Source organism: Barbatula barbatula (assembly GCF_947034865.1).
Source record: "Barbatula barbatula genome assembly, chromosome: 12".
NCBI lineage: Eukaryota > Metazoa > Chordata > Actinopteri > Cypriniformes > Nemacheilidae > Barbatula > Barbatula barbatula.
In genome coordinates, this window is record NC_136775.1 from 15,026,416 (window position 1) to 15,046,764 (window position 20,349).

At 38.3% G+C, this 20,349-nt stretch overlaps 1 protein-coding gene across 3 annotated transcripts; it reads right to left on the minus strand.

Moving 5' to 3' along the window:
* Positions 1-9: 9 nt before the first annotated feature.
* Positions 10-19,572, minus strand: pals2a (protein associated with LIN7 2, MAGUK p55 family member a). 3 transcript variants are annotated; one of them, XM_079469533.1, is made up of 14 exons: positions 19,426-19,572; positions 15,674-15,743; positions 12,659-12,755; positions 10,767-10,885; positions 9,643-9,795; positions 8,813-8,962; positions 8,288-8,515; positions 2,846-2,977; positions 2,651-2,747; positions 2,074-2,145; positions 1,811-1,972; positions 1,520-1,722; positions 1,208-1,336; positions 10-1,097 (listed from the first exon to the last, which is right to left on the minus strand). In XM_079469533.1, the coding sequence occupies exons 3-14, from the start codon at positions 12,687-12,689 to the stop codon at positions 921-923; spliced, it is 1,653 nt and encodes a 550-aa protein (XP_079325659.1). In that variant the 5' UTR covers positions 12,690-12,755; positions 15,674-15,743; positions 19,426-19,572; the 3' UTR covers positions 10-920. The 3 variants fall into 3 exon arrangements, with proteins under 3 accessions (XP_079325659.1, XP_079325660.1, XP_079325658.1); XM_079469534.1 differs by lacking the exon at positions 12,659-12,755; XM_079469532.1 differs by lacking the exons at positions 15,674-15,743; positions 19,426-19,572 and having other exon boundaries at positions 12,659-12,902.
* Positions 19,573-20,349: the final 777 nt, after the last annotated feature.

Consider the following 20,349-nt stretch of genomic DNA (forward strand, 5'->3'; position numbering starts at 1 on the left):
TATTCATTTGTAATACAGCGCTCCAAAATTAAGATTTGTTTATTAGACAGCAGTTTCATTTCAGAAAATACATACTCTGTATGGCAAAATATATCAATTTAAGTGAACATGCAAGCCGGATAACTGTATTTACACAGACTTGCATAAAGACTGTCGATGGAGTAGCCGGGGATAAAGAGAAAGACACGTCTTTAATACATACAGTTTTAAAAGTTATAAATCGAGAGATTATGTTGCTTATAATAATGACACATATGGTCTATTAAAAGTCATTTCTGTCTGTAGAAGGCATGTAGCTAAATACAGCATTGACTCAAAGCAACCACGGAGATAATGTTCAGCCACTGTAAATGTTAAAACTGAAATGTTTAGGTAAGTTAAAATTGGTTGGCCTACTCCTAGCATTTTTACATTTACCAGATTAAAAAGGATGACACTACTGAATCATTTACATACAGTAAGTCTAAAGCAATGTTTCTTACAATATTTGAAATACTGTAGTGACTGAATTAAATGAGTGTCCATAAATAAATGAATGAGATGAAACCTGCACTGTAAACCACCACTTTTGTAACACTAAAATGACAGCAAGAAAACAGCCGCCTGCTTATTACGCAGCTTATGCCGATATGATTTTTTTTCTTGTCGTTTTGAATTAAGTCATTCAAATCCTATTTATCTCTGTGAACATTTTCCCTCCCAGTAACATTCTTAAACCTACGTTTATTCAGTAGAAAATAAAAGTTAATAAATAAGTACACTTCCTTTACGTCTGTCAAGACTGGATGGCTAGTGTACGTTTGCATAGTGACTGGCAGTCCTGGACCAGCAGGTGGCAGCTGCACAGGAAGTTCCCGTGCCACTGTCAAATCAGTGCTGCTGATGATGCAGGTGATGAGTTGCCGGGGAAACCGTTTGACTCAGTAAACCCAGTTCATAGGGACCCACTGAGGTTCTGTGGTCAGCTGCTCCACAGCTGCCTGTAGTTTCTCAAAGGCCTTATCCAGATTGTCATTAACTATAGTCAGATCAAAGTAGTGACTGTAAGCCCGCTTGATCTTGCTGCTTTCGTCCCCGGTCTTCTTTAGGTCCATTTCCTAGGAGACAGCGAGAATATTAGAGAGACAGAGTGAATTCAAATAATCTATTAGTTAATGGACTATTTTAAGGAGAACATGAATCGTGTGCAGACATAACTGAGACTGACCGTCAGTAGTTTGGTTGTTATCCCAGCATCCACCACAGCTTTGTGCATGGCCCGAAGTGTATCCAGCTCTGGGGCAGCGATGAAAACTATAAATGGCATAAACTCTGAAGTCCTAAGCACCTTCAGGGCCTGTGAATCACGTTTATAAAAATCTGAGAAGAGCCGTTCGATTTATGTGACCTATTTTCATTTCCGGGGCAGTTTTCCTAAATTGTTAAGCTAACAATATTACTGTGATTTAAAGAAAGGATATTCATGAATGAACTTTAGTGATTTTTGGACCACACTGTATAAAACTAAACTGATCTTCACCTGCGGGTTGACATCCAGGATGCAGGTGCGGCCCGTCTGAACGACTTCATGGATGGAGTCGATTTTGGTACCGTACAGATTGCCGTCATATTCTCCATGCTCAAGGTAACGGCTTGCTTTGATGTCCGCCTCCATCTCTGCCCTGGACGCAAAAGAGTACGACTGGCCGTCCTTTTCATCGTCGCGTGGATGGCGAGATGTGACTGAGAAAAAGAGGTTACGTTTTCAATGTTCTGTTTTTTAGAGTTAAAATGGCTAATATTAGTTTTTTTCAGACATGGTTTAACTCACAAGGTACAGTAGTTCCATAGCGTAAAGGGTTTAAAATGATAAGACGGTTCTTGAGACTTCGACGTCCCACGCCTTGTGCACCAATCAGCACCAGAGTTTTTCTCTGGAATGGAGGCATCTTTGCTACTTCCTCATAGATCTGTAACTCATGTCGATCAAACTCTGTTAAAGAGAGAAAATGTTATTAGGTTAAGAAAAGAATTTGTGTCTCTCTTGCGCCATGTGTACTTTTATGTGGACACATTTTTTTTAATTTTTCTCACCCGCGTTCTTCGCTGTTAAGTACATCACTTTCTTTTTCTTCTTTTTTCCAGTTAATGTCCCACAGAGAATTCCTGAAAACAAGAGGATATTTTCTTTGGTGCTTAAAGAATGAAGGCATTATGCAACAGAAAGGAACGTTAAGTTCAATATTCTTCATGATGTAAACCTTAAAGGTGAGGTGGCACAGTGTGTCATGCATTCTGACTTCTTTACACTGTTTAACGTGCTGGCTTCTCATGCTTTACATGGTCAACTTGTCAAAAAACGAGTTGGACGTGTGACGTAGTATTTCTGTGCTCGATACAACACAACTCCCCCAACACAAACTTATAGTGAATCAACAGTTATGCAGGGATCATGTGATGATGTATTGTGAGCTCGTACTGTAGTCCCATCTCCCCAGAACGCCTGTTTTCGGAAATAATCGTACAGCTATATCTGTCTTTTATAAAAGTGATCAAACTAAATACTCTACTCAAGATTAATATGAGATTGGCAGAACCTGCTTTAAATAAAATCAAGAATTTTGATGCAAAGTTATCAATCTATAGCAGAAATGATATTCACAAACTGTACCTGACCCATCCAAATCTTTCCTTACAAATGCCTTCCTCTTCTCCTCCAGAAACTGACTGGGGATCAGGCCAGTATGGGCACCGTTAATATTACAAGCCTAGAAACAAACAAAAATCGATTACATAACATGACAATATATCATATACATGTCAAAACACAGGTCTTGAAAATGATACAGATTCATGTGCAGCGCACCTGCCACCAGTTGGGGTCCTCCTTGTTCACTATAAGCAGAATGTCTCCCTTCGAGAAAGCCAGGCCCGCCTCCCTACAGGGTATCAAGTTGTCCCTTTCAGGATTGTAGTTGAAATGTGGCTTCAAATACACCTGAAAGACAAAGAATATAATGTCGAGTGGTTTAAGCTGACTAATAGTGGATCAGTATTTACAAATACTTTACCAAAAATACACCAATAAATATAAACATACACACATTTATATTTGAGTTACATACTTTAATATCATATTTATTACGTTTTATAAACTTTATGATATGAATACATTTATATGTTAAATAAAAATGCTTTTTTATTATTGTCTCTGCTGGGTAAATTGAAATAAGGTATTTTAAAATCTAAAACATTACACCTTATGCTCTTTTCTTAGTCAAACTTTTGAGCTTGTTTCAGTGTTTAAATAAACAATGACTCACATCTGCACGTACTTCTCTAAGTGCACTTGTTATTTCAGTATAATGTCGCAGGCTTATTCCTCTTTTAAACCGTCAACCTTTAATATCTACTTTACTGAATGGTAGTTTAAAAATGTACACTTGTCCTTACGTTTCATTGTCATTCCATTTAAGTCTTTACTTTTCCGATCACTTAAAAGAACATCAAGAGTGTGTTATTTAAAGTACTTCTTAATGGAGGACAACAGGATGTTTTCACGTGAAATATTTATGGACCTGGTGGATCTTTATCAGAGATGACGACCCAACTGTAAACATACAGCGGTCGTGCTCTGTATGAACCCAACCACTGAGTAAAGTTCACATCTAAAACAGGGAAACCTTTGATTTGGCACAAGGAACGACACCCTGTAAACTCTCTGTCCCAACATTTGCTCTCTGTGCTTTTTTCTGCTCTCCATACATTTTGAATGTGGAAAAGCTGGTTTGTCTGCTCTCAGATTAGGTCTCCTTCTGAAACCTCCAGAATCTCCATATTTTGCGATTTCTATTTTTTGTCATAAATCATTATTATAAGTCACCCTTTATGTTGGTCACTGTTTTGCAAAATATCTACTCAGTTAACCTGTACCACGTCAGGGCCCTTTTTGAGCATTTACATGAAAACGCACTGTTGGAACTAAAATGGATGTAACTCATGAAATCTTTGGAATAAAGACCTACGGTTGGTCTCATTTGAAAGACGACAATTAGAAGATTAGTCCTATAAAAAAATCACACCAAAAAAATTATTTTTGGAAATGGATTTTGTTATGTTTATTATAAAAATAAATAAATAAAAGGTTTAGGGTATAAAAAATAATTAAGACAATTAAAAAAAAATTAGATCAGATTTTTTTTTTCGAAGGTCAAAGTCCCAAGGGTCAACAAGTGTTGTATCAAGTTTGGTCATGATACATAAAATGTTGAGGGGTCTGTAAAGTTTTTTAGCCGCCATACCACCTAAATCCTTTAGGTGGCCCTTAGACTTCCATTGGTTTTAACACTTGAACTAATATTTGACCACAAAGGACATTGAGATGCTTTTTTTTACTCTTCCACATAACAGACACAATTAAAAACTACAAAAGCACAGAAACAACATAAAAACAATAATTTTTTATGAATATTTTTGTATAATATGCTTTTGATGCACACTAATTTATGAATCAATTATCATTTATGTATCCAATTATCTTCCTAAATAGATTGTTCTTCTAAACACTGATCAAATGTGTAATCTAGTTTATTTTGCTTTTCCAACAATATAAAGCTTGTAATAAAAAGATAAGAATTTAATGCACAGTATTGATGTAAATGTAGGTGTTCCACGGAATGTATTTATTTTTGATACACACTCTCGTCCTTTATGCATCAATTCCCTGTCCTACATTATTTTATAAACAAATCATAAAGTATGTATTGAAGAGTTTCAGACCTTTCCAACGATATATATAGTTTGTCATAATAAGATCAGAATTATCACAAAAATATGGAAGCAAACATGGGTGTTCCGTATACGGAACGGTGACAAGTGAAAGGACATTAACAAATCTAAGCACACTCTTCGTAAAAAAGAAACAATTACTCTTCCTGAATAAATTATTTGAAAAAACACCAAAAAGAATTGTATTCTAGAGTCTTAGACCTTTCCAAAAATATATAGTTTGTCATGATTCGACTAGAAATTCCATGCACAATATTGAAGCAAACTCAGTTGTTCCATGTATGGAACAGTGACAGTTAACGGGTTAAAGGATGAAAAAGTGCTTGTCAACTGACAACACAGTATTTCATCATTTAAAAAGTACAGTGTTTTTTCCAAATCCTGTTTTCAGACATCTGAGGTTTCGGGCACATTTACTAGGGCCTGTTTACAATTGAGTAAGACAAACAATATAAAACGGTGATGAATAACACAATTATGACTCGTTTTGGCTTTTAACGCTTTAACATTGGTGACCCCTATAAGGCAAAAGCTCTTCCAGGATCTATTTCTCTCTTTAGAGCAGAAATAAGGGTGTGTTTGCGTCCGGCTCCTCCCATCTGTCCTATTTAGTGCAGGTTGTGTTATTAATAGGGATAACCGTGTTCACTTTCAGCCTGGTGGCATTCTGAGTCACCCTGAGGGCAGGTCTCTCCCTTCACCTCCTGAAGGGCAGAATCAGGCCACAGATACACTACATAACCTTGTTCAGGACACAGCAAAGAACTGTTATATCCTGCAACCCCCTCGGGAGGGTCTTATATAAAGGACTAAAAATCTGTTCTATGGTGCAGGATAGGCTAGGCTAGGATGGGTGAGGTGTCCACATAACGGTGATGTAACCTTGTATAATGCTTTGAAACTTTGCCACATCTCATGATTATCGCCTTTAAGAGGAGTCGCTTGGTTGTATTCTGTTAAATGAATACATTTAATTGTACACATAAATTCATGTCCTGTTTGGACTAGAGCTGAATGATGAAAAATGTGATGTGATAACCTGAATAATGCTTCAAGTGCTAAAATACATTTTCTCATTTTTGAAACATTGGTCTCTCAGTCTCACAAGTGTCTCTGCTATCTGCACCTAACCACAACTTTGACTTATGATTAGTTTAAATCATTAAGGTATTGCAAACCATTCCCATATGAAGAGTTTGGTTACAAAATGAGATGTTTTTTATTATGTTATGATGTTTTTTGTGTTAGTTAGTATTTTAATTGAGTTATTATGGCTTAAATCAAAACCAACCAACTGCAGTTTGATTGATATTAATTGGAATGCACAATAAAAAAACATGTTTGTGAAAAACAGAGTTCTCATTTTGGAACCAAACTCTTCATATGCACATTCAAGATATTTCGATATAACATGCGATATAATACAAATGTATCTAAGCTGAATGGAGCTGATGTAACGTCTTGCTTACTCTAAATTTGAATGTGTTAGTTCGCCCCAAAAAAATGACAATTCTTTCATCATTTACCCTCTTGTCATTTCAAACCTCTATGACTTACTTTCTTCTGTAGAACACAAAAGAAGATATTTTAGAATAGACTATGCACCCAGGGTGATGACATACATCCGCTAAAATCTCAGCTGGCTAAGGGCTAAGATCATTTTCCCCAATTTATAAGGATATGTTTACTAAAAAAACATTTACATTTCAGCCAACTGACAGCACTACAGCTCAGTATCGATGAGTGCCTCCTTGATCATGGCTCAAGTACGTGCAAAAGATTGCTTTGTTTTTTATCATATCTGTGAATCCATGAACGCAACATGTGCCGGATGTAACTGAGCAGACGGAGACAAAATGCGGAAGCAATCGTGCATATAGTCTATTTACATTTTTGGGTGAACTTTCCTATTAAATTAAGGATTTAAAGTAGATGTTTAACCTTTTTTCCACCTCAATTGTTCAAACTAAATATTATAAAACAAACGACTAGTCTAAATGTATAATATTTCTGTATGTATTCAAATGAAAATCTGCTGAAGTCCTCAAACTGAATTCAACATTTATCAGTCCACACTGTACAATGATAACCTAAATTACTAAGAATATTTTTTTTCACATTTTTCGGGCTTAATAATAAAAACAATAAAACATGTTTATTTAAATGCAGAGATGGTAAGTAACGAAGTACAAATACTTCGTTTCTGTACTTAAGTAGATTTTTTTGGTATCTGTACTTTACTTCACTATTTATTTTTCTGACAACTTTTTACTTTCACTTCTTACACTTTTAACCAAATATCTGTACTTTCTACTTCTTACATTTTCATACCAGACTTGTTACTTTAATCTGTATTATTTTTTGTCATGTGCATGTTTTTAAACAAGAAGCCTGTTGGTTTATCGGTTTTTAGGGGAGTCATTCCTAATCACCCATGGCCATATATTCGGGAGATGTTTGAAATTGTCGGTGTTAAAAATTCTTGTCATAAGCAGAGTCAATGTTTTCCGTAATTATAGTCTATTTTCTATGTTTGCTAAGTCTGTAATGTTATCATGAATTCATATTTTGCTAGCGTGTTAGTTAGATGTTGTTCATTTTTCACACTTCGCATCTTTTTTGACCAGAAAAAGAACACACATATACACTCACCGACAAAAACACACAATAACTTAATGTAGTGTTGCTTGCCTGTTATCTGTTGTTAAGTTTTTCCCTCCAATCTTTTCAGTTTTGTTAAAGGGATGTTGCTAGTGCTGTTCGTGCTGTTGACACACACTTTAATATTCAGTCTTTAGCACAAAATGTTTAAGCCAGCGAATAAGATTATCTAGAAAGTTGCCAATTTGAGCAGTAATGATTTATAATATTTTCACTAGGCCTATTAATCTGTCATCTGGTAAACTAGGTGAGGTGTGAATTATAATGATACTTTCACTCTTGTTTGCATTTCAGTATAATTAACAATGTAACTCACTTTTGTCTGCCTGTGTTCTCTATAGCAGTTGTTCATGGATACAGGCTAAAGCAGGTAGTAGTAATGGCTACTTTTTACTTAAGTATATTTTAGAGCACATACTTTTTTACTTTTACTTGAGTAAAACATTTAGTCAGTACTTCAACTTTTACCAGAGTATTTTTAAACATGAGTATCTGTACTTCTACTTAAGTAAGGGATGTGTGTACTTTTGCCATCTCTGTTTAAATGTTACCACATGAAGCACATTTTTATGGGATTTAGTACAACAATGAATGATCATGGATGAGAGCTAAAGGGGTCAATGTCAGTGCCCTGAAGCATTAAAGAATTTAAATCCTGCTCTGACCATAACAGCTCTTCAAAGCGATTGCCAAGATCAAGCAATTAAACAGCATAGAAAAGAAACCAAAGATGTCCAGCATGATAATACCGTTGTAAAAGCCTCTTCTGCAATGTGGATGGTTTCAGAGCAATATGAATATGTAACACATCGGTGTCATATTGTTTCACAGAACTTGATGTTATCTGTGGTGTGCTGACCTGTGCAGGTGGAGGCGTGTCCTTGTAGCTGGGCAGGATTTTTAGGGTAATGCTTCCATTGCAGTCCCTCAGAATGTGCTGTAGCGCCATGGGGTCCTTGCCCACGTCCCGTCCGTTCACCTCCCGGATGACATCACCAACGTGAAGCATCCCTTGCCTGTCAATCATGCTTCCGTGCATAACACGCGCGATGACAAGCTCGCCCATCTCCACCCGGAATGTTACACCCTAAAAGAGACTACGCCATGAAGTACCAGCACACACACACACGCATTCTACTCAGTTTTCACAGCTCATCGAGTACACATCTTTCAAAGGTGACTGAACTTCCTACATATAAAAACAAAGCATGGCTGCCCAAATGATTAAACAAAGCTCTTGATCTTACTAATAAAAACACAGACTCTCATTCGTCCCGGATCTGAAGTGCAAGCTGTTAGTAGTTAAGTGTAACATTAAGTTCAGTCTAACCTCAATCCAGAGGGGATCTATTGCCCTGTGAAATGAACAACATCTGTCACTCACCAGGGGCTCTCCGGCCTTCTTCTGGATGCAGATCATGCGGACCGTGTCAGCTGGCATGAGGGACGAGCTGGTCATGCTGGTGCAGGTGGTGCTGGTGGGAGGAGTGTCATATGACTTAGAGGCCACCTTGTCGTGAGCTTCTAAAAGGGACTGAAAACAAGAATGAGATAATATCCATATCGAAATATAAATAAATAAATGTGTATATATATATCGTTTTTTGTTTTTTATTAATGCAATAGATGTGTTGTTTATTGTTAACTAATGTTAACAAATACAACCTTATTGTAAAGTGTTACAAAAAATATCTTTATTTACATTTATTATTACTGTATTTTTATTTTCACAAATTACCCAAAAACTTTAAATGGTACTAATGACCAATTGTAATAACAACTCACAGCTATATACACAAATATACAGCGTAAAATTAAATCATATTTACTAAACACATCTGCAGATACCGTCAGTAAGTTCCATTCCCCGTAGATAACTATATCCACGTCTATATGTATTTCTATACATATTATTTATGCCTCTTATTTTTGTGCACCGAAGTCATTGTCACCAAGAAAAGTAACTTGTGCAAGCAATTACAATAAAGATCATTTGGATTCCTGGAAAGAGCAAAAGACAAACCTTCTGCTCATGGAAACAATGAAAAATGATTTTGTGAGAACATGCATAACCGATTTTGCTAATGTTCATTATTATTAATGATCTGATTCAACTTTATTTCTGCTTTACAACTAAGGCAGCAACAAGTTTCGATTATCAGTTAAGTTAACATCCAGAATCATTGAGACAAACACACACAGAGCCGAGGGTACCTGGAAGTGCGGTTCCTTCAGTATTTGACAGAGTTCTGCTGCGCTCTCATCGTGGCTCATCAGACTGCTCATATCAGACAGAATCTCACTCACTAGCTCCATGTTATTGCTCCGCACTGCCTCCAGCTTAACTTCCTCCAATCGCTCGTGAGCCTGAGAGAGAGTGGGCGGGGCCAAAGCAGCTTGAGTAACTTGTCAAAAGGCAGATTAATGGAAAACTTCTAGATTTACATCGGGCATTTAAACATATCTCCAGATGTGCTTCAGATACACGTTTGGCCACGCAAAACAATTACAGATACAACTGTATCTGTATTAATATGTCATCATTTGTTTTTCCGCACAGACATTCGGTCTTCCAGTTCACAGACATCTGTAGAGGTACGACTAATGAAATAAAAGAAAAATGTCTTTTAAGTCATATCAAGTGCGTCACACCCGATGAGAATAAAAGAGAATTGACCGCGTATCTAAAGCGGATAAAACGATCAAATGATACAGCTAGTATTATAAAATATTTCTTATTATATAATCAACACATTAACAGCATCGTGATTTGTACGTTTCTCACAGTAGAGCGATAGCTCCTCTTCAAACAAAGTGAACATCACACAGCGTATCTGGAAACCTAAACAATTTCACACATCTATATTAAGAAGAAGACGAGGCCTCCTGTACATCACATTCTGAAGACCTGTGACGCACAACAAACAACCCCTGGACGCCAGCTTACAAATCTATGAGTACTCAGGCTGCGAGACAAGTGAACAGCGATTTATCATCATCTCAAAGCTTTGTCTCATCTGCAAACGTTAGTTATGCTTAAAAGGGGAGTTGACCCAAAGATTTGATTCTTTTTTTAAGTTATTCCAAATCTGTGTGAATTTTGTTGTTCTGTTGACAACAAAGATATTTGAAAGAATATGGAAAGAGTTTTGGGTACTATTGACTACCATAGTAGGGAAAAGCTACCATGGTGCCCCAGTACTGTTTGGTTTCCCACCTTTTTCTTTGTTTTCAACAGAACAAAGAAATCTATTCAGATTTGGAACTTGAGGGCGAGTTTGCATGCGAGTGTGTGTAAAGTTGACAAACTGACATAGGTATTGCCTCACTGACCCTACCTTCGCAAGGGAACGGACTATAGGGCTTTCCATTATGCCACGGAGGAAGATGAGGTCAATGTCATTGGCTCCGGTTGCAGGAGGCAGTCCCTTGAGGTTATCCAGGACCTGTTGCATGGCTGATGGGTCACACACACACACACAACACATTTATTAAAATTAAAATACATTAGGCCAACAAATAGGCCAATTCATGTTAAACAGGTTTAGAGTTCGTGATCTTGAAACAGATTTGATATGGAGGTGGGAAGGATCTTAAAACAAAGAATAGGCGTGAACTGGATATACGTTTATTCTGTTTGCAAAACTGTGTATACTCTTGTTATTCTCGATGCCTTGTATAACTGCCTTTTTAAAACTGAAGTTGGAGATTTCTGTGTTGGTGACTGCTGACATTATGTATATGGTGAGGGTTCAACCTTGGTTAATAATGCTTTGAATATGACTTCTATCTTATAGGCCTCGTATTTTTCAGCACATACTATTATTCAGCGTAATATAATTATGTCATTCATTACGCTTACTGACTTTAAGTCTTTTATATGTGCTAGAATATTTTGAAGCACCACAGATTTACAGGTTTTACAGAGCTTTCGGAATATTCAGCTGGTTTGACATGGTACTTCCTATACATTCTACATATACAGACACTAGCCCAAATGCATAAGAAAGTGTTAACATCTCAAAGATGCTTTGAACAACCTCTTATCCATCATTCACCGATGTCGGCTTTCCACACACTGAGAATAACCAAACCAATCCACATGCATTATTAAATCAGAAAACACTCAATTATAAACAACTTGAGAGGCTAGGAAAGGGCATATTCATCACGAAGTGGCTTCATTTGCATTTTACAAACAGTATGCATTTCCATGGTCACCACACCCACACAGAAATGTCTCCCATAATAAAGCAACACAGCACACAGCAGCAGAGAAAGTGGCGTGTCAGTGGAACCGGCTGAAAGGAAACACTGAGCCGAGGGTCATACCTGCAGGACATTCAATCTGAGACCTTCACTTTCATCAGCACTTTTCTATAACCACATCAAGCTGTTTGTTTCTTTCTCAGAATGCATTAGACCTCAGTATGGCTAGTAGTGACTGCCGTGGCAGCCATTGACTACTATTGTGTGGACGCAAAACCAATGCAAGTAAATGGCTGCCATCACTGTTTGGTCAACATCATTTTTCAAAATATCTTCTTTTGTTTGACATGACAAGAGGGCGAGTAAATGATGACAATATTTTCTTTTTTGGCTGAACCATCCCTTTAAGGGAACGTTCGGTATGAGCGGAAAGTTCACTGAAGCGCACTGAGCTTCTGATTTACACCTAACAGTGTTATTTAGAAAAAGCTTAAATCTTGGTAAAATATTAAATCAGATGTAAAATTTCCTATGTGCACACCAGCATCCAAGTGACCTATTATTGGGAGGAAGAGCAACACGACCTAGATTCTTCTTCTGAAGAACATGTAAGTGATGTATGCCTATCTGATGTTATCTCACCACCACAATGCACTGCTGTTTATTTTTATGATTGGTTGCCAGGGTGCTGCTATGCAGTTGCTATTGTGATCGGACTTGTTTTTCTGCATTTTGTGTTGGCTTACTGACTTAGTAGGGCAGACAACACAATAATCTAGTCAACAGTCGCTAGATATGGGTCTGGTCCCTTAGCTAAAGTCTATGGTGTTTTTCACCAAATTCCACATCAGGTAAGATTGCTTAGAAATGTAACAGCTCCTCAAAAATGTGATTTGACACAATTTGTCAAATGTGCAAACTGAAATTATGATTTGAAGCCAAGACAACATCAGTCAAATCTCAGTGGATTCTGTAGAAGTATAGCATCCGATAAACCTGCGAGAGGCTCCAGGCTGCTTACCTGTGCCAGACTTGGCATTGGCAACGGTCATTATTCCTATATGGCAGGGCAAACACACGGCTAAGACAAAATTTGTCCTTGATAGAGAACCATGCACCTGGGAGACAGGAAGAAGCAACAAAATGTAGTCCATGAGAATGTTTTTACACTCAGGGAAAGTCAGGGCGACAGATTGTTTTGTGCTACATTTGACCTAAAAGCAGAAGTGAGTCAAGGTGAATTTGAATTCATGTTCAATTTTTGGTGGCCTTAGACACCCCTTCCCACTAGCTCTTAGATGTAATGTTAATGTTGTTATGTGGTTGCCTTGGACACCCCTTCCCACTTGCTCTTAGATGTAATGTTAATGTTGTTATGTGGTTGCCTTGGACACCCCTTCCCACTTGCTCTTAGATGTAATGTTAATGTTGTTATGTGGTTGCCTTGGACACCCCTTCCCACTTGCTCTTAGATGTAATGTTAATGTTGTTATGTGGTTGCCTTGGACACCCCTTCCCACTTGCTCTTAGATGTAATGTTAATGTTGTTATGTGGTTGCCTTGGACACCCCTTCCCACTTGCTCTTAGATGTAATGTTAATGTTGTTATGTGGTTGCCTTGGACACCCCTTCCCACTTGCTCTTAGATGTAATGTTAATGTTGTTATGTGGTTGCCTTGGACACCCCTTCCCAGTTGCTCTTAGATGTAATGTTAAGGTTGTTATATGGTTGCCTTGGACACCCCTTCCCACTTGCTCTTAGATGTAATGTTATGGTTGTTATGTAATGTTGGTGACAGGAAAAGTTAGTACAAGACAGAAACAATGCTAAGCTATGTTAACATATGCAGATACATTTATTTTTGAGACTCATACTCGAACATGTTTGGAATTGGACTTATTTCAAAGTCCACTTGAGTCCCATCCAAATATTGAAGACATTGAAAAAACGTCCCTATATGGGCCAAAAGTGAAAGGTTTTTTTACGACTTTTTATGACGTCTCCTGAATTTTCTAATATTGACGTCCAGTGGAACTCTGTGCAAAGTATCACAGTTTGAAATCTTGTGTTTAACAGACTAGTTCAGTTTATACATGGAAATAAATGAAGTGAGATTCTTTATAAAAAAACTGAGTTGAATGACTTAAATGTGGTAAGATAGCAAGCAACCATTAAATCAATGCTTAAAATCGATGATTTGTCAATGTCAATGAATCAGTATCACCTTTGCACCATTAATGTGAGCTCTTGGCTCTTTTATTTTAATGTTCAGTTAGGTTTCCTTCAGCCATAACTGCGTGTTAAAATACAAATCGTGGCAAAGAGATTATGACTATTGAAAGGTAATGCATACATTTTGAAGTTGTTTGGATCACTGTTATGTGTTTTGTGTTATTAATGTGTCAGCTCTGTGAATCTGTAGTTGATGAAGTCTTTTCAAGAATTAACATATTCACAAATTGCTAAATCACTTTAACCTACAAAGACTTGAAGAATCTGCACATTAAACTCAACAATGGTGACAATAAACAAAAGAAAGCTTCATGCTGCATGACTCATTCATGACTCCCAGCATGTATTGCAGTTGAAATGTTTATCCGAATTATTTTGACGATTGTCACCATTGTTGAGGTTTGTGTGATGAGTGTTCATGTCAGTGAAATGTATTTTTATTTCTCTCAATACTTGTGCATTGACTAGACAGGGAACCAAACCAGTCATCAATAGATCAATAATGTTTAAAAAGACTACATTTTATTACAGACTGACACATGGATTTAATGGTTGCTTCGCTATCTTACTGCATTAAAATAATTCAACTCAATTTATTTCAAAGAGTGTCATTTAATTTATTTCCATGTGAAAACTGAAAGTAGTCGGATAAATTCCGGATTTGACCAAAGGTCTCCTATACGTCAATATCGGACATTCAGAAAACGTCATAAAAGACGTAGAAACGCCTTTCACTTTTGGCCAATAAAGGGACATCTTTTCAACATCGGCTTAGATGTAGAAAATACATCTTTTGGATATATCTTTGCTCAGGGGGATGTCATAGTTATAATAAAATTACCTTTACACCCTTATTAGCCCCTTTTTTACCCTCCACTAATAATATTTTTAAACTAATATCAGTCTAAGAAAATAAAACACAGTGTGCATGGCATGGTATATTAAATTCACTATGATTTTGGTGCTAGTTTTATTATTTCCACCAAACATTTTACATATCCTTGAAGATCTCTTTAGGTCTTGTTTCAGACCAAACCTTATGTGGACTCGGACTCTACTCTCTTCTGTCTCGACTAGCAAAACGACCTTATCACTTATATAAACAAAGCCACTACTATATCCAAAATATACATTTTACAAATGTCGTTATGCATTACCACAGATTTCTTCTTTAAAATCCCTTCATAAAACTATTCATGAACACGGTCTGTTTTCATAAAAATAGCTTCATATTATGTTAAAAAAATTACAGCGGATGAACAATTTTTTCCCAGAGAAACCCCCACCACGGCAACAGTTTAAAAGTTGTTCTGCAGGAAACTGCAGACTTAGTACCGTAAGAGTATCTGCAGCAGGGTTGCCATCTCCTTCTTGGTATTTTAGATATCTTTGAAATACACACCATGATCTTAGGTTGTGTGTGTTTTCTATATACCTTGTAATAAAGAATTACACTGCTTCGTTGTAAAGCAGCCAAGCAGTAGAATTTAAGATGCAGTAACTTTATTTTATGTTTTTTACCACTTTCACAGAATTTTGAATCAATCAAATGCTATTGGTTCGGTAGAGTTACAACTATTTCTTCGTAAAAGTAAAATTATTTGTTACCCATCTACAATAATGATATAAAAACCTTTTTATTTGGTGATAAATGTGCATTTTTTTATGTAATAGGTAGAATCATAACCTGTCGTTTTTCAAAACAGACCGTGGTTATACAATGACATCTGAATAGTATTTCTCATTACATGACATTTCCATTCATTCATTCAATTCTATAGAGAAAGGCTACATGTATCTCACCCGCAAAATGAGTGTTCACAGAAAGTCTGCTCACTTTCTGCTCATCTGGAGCTCATGGAGACAGAAACACCTGTGAGGGAGAGGTTTTCAAGAATTACTAAAAACCAGAAAAGCAGCGTAAAATGCAGACACCTCTAATCTGTAACAAGGGTATTCAAAGAAACCATTTACTATTAACTAAATGCCTGGAACATGTCTATACATGAGGCTTTGGGGGTTTATTGACTGTGCAAAGTTCTTCTGGTTGTGTCATTGTAAAAAAGAATGACCACACTCTTGCAAAGGATCATTTTAACGCTATTTTGTAACATCCTACACAAATTAAGTTGATAAATCATATTTTATGCACTGTGGGGAAGATGGCTGGACTTGTATATGCATTCTGAATGGTTCAAATGAACCACTAGTATACCAAGTGAATAGATTTAGTGACGTTTTTCATCATTGTGTGAGTAATGACAACATCAAACCAGCAGATTATTAAACCAAGGTTCAGGTGACACAAGATAAGCTGACATTAACAAATAATTGATGTCAGAAAAAGTTTGAAAATGTTTATTTTTTACAGGAAGAAATTTAAGTTTCATCACTTAATACTGAGCACTGATCATTGTACATTTAATTACTCCTGATCTATTGCTTTGGCAACCAATCTACAGGACAAACTGAGTTGAGTGATCTCTGCTCTGTGATTTTCTGAGAATGTTGTTGAGGAGTATGTACACAGTAGTAGCTGGAGGCCAAAAGGCAGATGAGAGCATGTAACTAGGTAAAGGTGTTTCAAAGTGAAGACACATGTAACAGAACATTTACATTACATTTATGTATTTGGCAGACTCTTTTATGCAAAGCAATATAGTATACATTAGTATCAAAGTATGTGAAATCCCTGGGATCGAACCCACGATCTTGGCTAGCGCCATGCTCTAACCAATGAGCTACAGGACAACATTTAAATCATGAAACATAAAACCATAAACAAATAAGTAAAAATTGACAAAGTCCTTGCTCATGCTGTTATTAGTTCAAAGTAACTGGAAAAACAGATTTGACTCATCTAAAACCATAGGAACAAAATAACAGTTTTAGTTACGTTTTGTAATATAATTATCACTTTTTAAATAGCATACTACTACAAGTTCACGTGCCAGTTCTCCCCATGGTCCCCCCCGCTTTTAAATGCACTATGAAAACGCTGTCATTTGTAATAACATTCTTATTAAGATAGAAAACGTGGGCCAAGCCCTTATCCCCAGATTCAGGTCTGCTGAGTATTGCCAGGGATCGGGAAATGCGAGTTGATTTAAACCACAGAACCACTTACTTTCCCCTTGGAAATCGCAGCGACCAACCGGCAGCCGGACATGGTTCTGTGGTCCAGCTTCAGCAGGACAACCATCATAGTTGAGTTGACTGTACCTTGGCAAGAGGCCATTACCGAAGCATTTGAAAGAAAGAATCTCTGGTATGACAACTTGGCAGGGGAGGCTGAAGATCGGCGAAAGTGTTCCGGTGAAAGTGGGAGGCAGGGGCTTTGTTTCCAATTCCCTTACAAGGCTGCTTAAGGAAGTGGGGATCAATAGACAGGCCTAACGCACGGTAGTCAAAGAACTTGCCACTGTTGCTGAGAGAAGCACCCCCTGGCTGTGGTTGAAACGGAATGACACAATTTGGGCTGCCAAATGACCACGTAATAAAATGGTGTTGAGTGTTGTAATGTTACACCACACAAAACCGGTGGCACTGATCATGCATTAACTATGCCAGTGGGGCTAGAACAGCCTTTGCCAATGGGTCGCACGTATGGTTGATTTAGGTAGTGTGTTGTAATGTTATGTCAAACGGGACTGGGGCACTGAGCATGCATTGACAGTGCCAGTGGGGCTAGAACAGCCTTTGCCAATGGGTCGCACGTATGGTTGATTTATGTAATGTGTTGTAATGTTATGTCAAACGGGACTGGGGCACTGAGCATGCATTGACAGTGCCAGTGGGGCTAGAACAGCCTTAGCCAACTGGTTGGCGCATATGGTTGTGTTGATTTTGGTAATGTTTTGTAATGGTAAACCAAACGGGACTGGGGGCACTGAGCATTCGTTAAAGGTGTCAGTGGGGCTAGAACAGCCTTAGCAAACAGGTCGGCGTGTATGCTTGTGTTGATTTTGGTAATGTGTTGTAATGTTATGCCAAACGGGACTGGGGCACTGAGCAAGCATTGACAGTGCCAGTGGGGCTAGAACAGCCTCAGCCAACAGGTTGGCGCATATGGTTGCGTTGAGTTGCCACCGAGCTACCAACAAAGCAAGTGTCGTTGAGGCTGCCTGCAGCCACTAACCTGGACGAGCTAATTGACACAGGAAGTCGGGTTCAGAGGACCGGTCCAGTGGAGGATATCAAGAACTGGCCAGTGGTGTGGAAAGAAGAAGCCAATGGCTGTGGTTGAGGCGGATGGACTCAGCATGGGCTGCCAGATGACCTTGTAACAGTGCGACACACACACCCAGGTCTGACCAACCTGCGGTGGGCCACCATTGGCTGAGGGTGTCTTGTGATAAAAGTCAGAAAGACCCAATGAGGCCGACGTGCACAACTGAAGATGATATGTCGCATTGACGGGAACCACACAAAGGGCATTATTAGCAGCACCTCACCAAAAGGCATCTTTCGTCCATGATAATGGGTGTGATGATAGCGGGAACTGAATACTCAAGTATTAATATGCTATGCATTTCTTTAATCCTACATCCCCCCACACACAGAGGATGGCTACCCGACGAACACAGCGAAACCTCAGACCTACTTTCCTCTATTCATATTCTTGACTGCTCCGTCATGCGTAAGGCCTGGGAAGTGTCCTATTGGGCAATTCAACTGTGCTGAAATAGTGGGATTGTAACACCCAGCCCTGTTAAGCGAGTCCGACATGAATAAGCACCTTTAGTGTAGCTACAATAAATGATATCGAACATGGTCGCGCTGTTAATGTTTTACAGCAGATGATAAAACTGAAAGTCGCGATGTCATGGCGCAGACAAACTCCTCTTTACGGTCATCTTCAGCCCAGCCACAGCTTCCCAAGTAGGAACGTAAAATGGCTCAATAGACATTCAACAATTAGCACATTTTTGTGAATGGCTGTTGGTTTTTCCTTTTACAATAAAGACAACTTCATTCATGCAGTAGTAAGTCGCGTTGTAATAAGTTATAACGCAACAAAGAAGCGCATTTGTCTACCGAGCCGCTGTCGTGTCCACCTCAGACACACTAGCTCAAGTTAGGTGCTTAAGAAATGTCTGTTTTAAGACCGCCATGCTGGACCTGTGCACGTGAACTACTACCGCCGTGCATTTTTACGACGGCAACACTAGCGCACGTGCGGCCCATTCAACTCGCAGGAAACGCGCCGCGCGTGGGACTCGCAGATCACAATGCTCGCGCTGTGCTACGACTGTTTACCGACGCCTGCTCAGTGAATGATTTCATTCAATATAAAGTTACTACAGTGAGTTAAAGCGAAAGCGATATCGACGTTCTTCGATCCGTGGCTTGTTTTACCTGCAACAGTTAGCCGTAACAGTGTTCGCTAGCACCAATCAGCTGTTTATTATTAGACGGCTAACTGGATTTAGCTGGTTAGCGCTCCAATCAAAAGTGTCCCCGGTGTGAGACAGCTGTACAGACAGCCACGTGTAGACCCCTCAATGACCCGCACCCGCATCTTCATCACGAGATAACCGGTCAATCTGACTCACCTTAAACGGCCCACCAGGTGGATCTGTGTTCCCGTGAGAAATTTAAAACCCCATGAATTTCCAAAGCGGACAGAACAAGATACTTGTCCTCTCTAGCGCTCTCTGTGTCAATCAAGACGATCGGACTGACCCCTTTCGATGACGACCGAGTGGAATGGCCAATCAAAGGCGGAGAAGGGAAAGCGGACACGCCCCCCACATACAATGGGCAGGGCTGTTCTGTAGAATTACTGTAATAGCTGTGCGCGTGCGACTCATTGGAGAAATAGGCGAGGTTAGTACATCGTTTACGCGACCCAGTATTTGCGTTGTTAGTTCATAAATCAGACACGTGACTTTCTTTTTTGAAAAACAAAAGAGGATATTTTGAGAAATGTCCAAGAGGTGTTGTGTCCGTACATTGGGAACTAACAGCGGCCAGTGTTTGGTTACCAGCGTTGTTCAAAATATCTTCCTGTGTGTTTCTGCAGAGGAAAGCTGAGGGTGTTAAAAAATAATTTTCAGTCAACATTTTTGGGGGGTACATGATCATACCACATTAACATTTAAATATTAGCTTTACCTTAAAGGGATAGTGCACCCAAAAGTCATCATTGGTTCACCCTCATGTCAATTTAATACCTGGATAAATACTTTGCTCTGATAAACACAGAGAAAATGTTTGTAAGAATGTTAGCAATTTTCAATTCTGTGACATCATTGACTGCCATGGTAGGAAAAATTAAACGGTATAGTCAAATATGCCCCAAAACTGATCGTGTTCCTAAACTATTCAAAGTATCTCACTTTGTGTTCCTCAGAACACCAAAATATAAAAAATATCCCACTATGGTAGTGATTGATGTCACAGAACTGAAAATTGCTAACATTCTTACAAATATATTTCTTTGTGTTTAAGAGAACAAATACATGTGAATAGGTTTG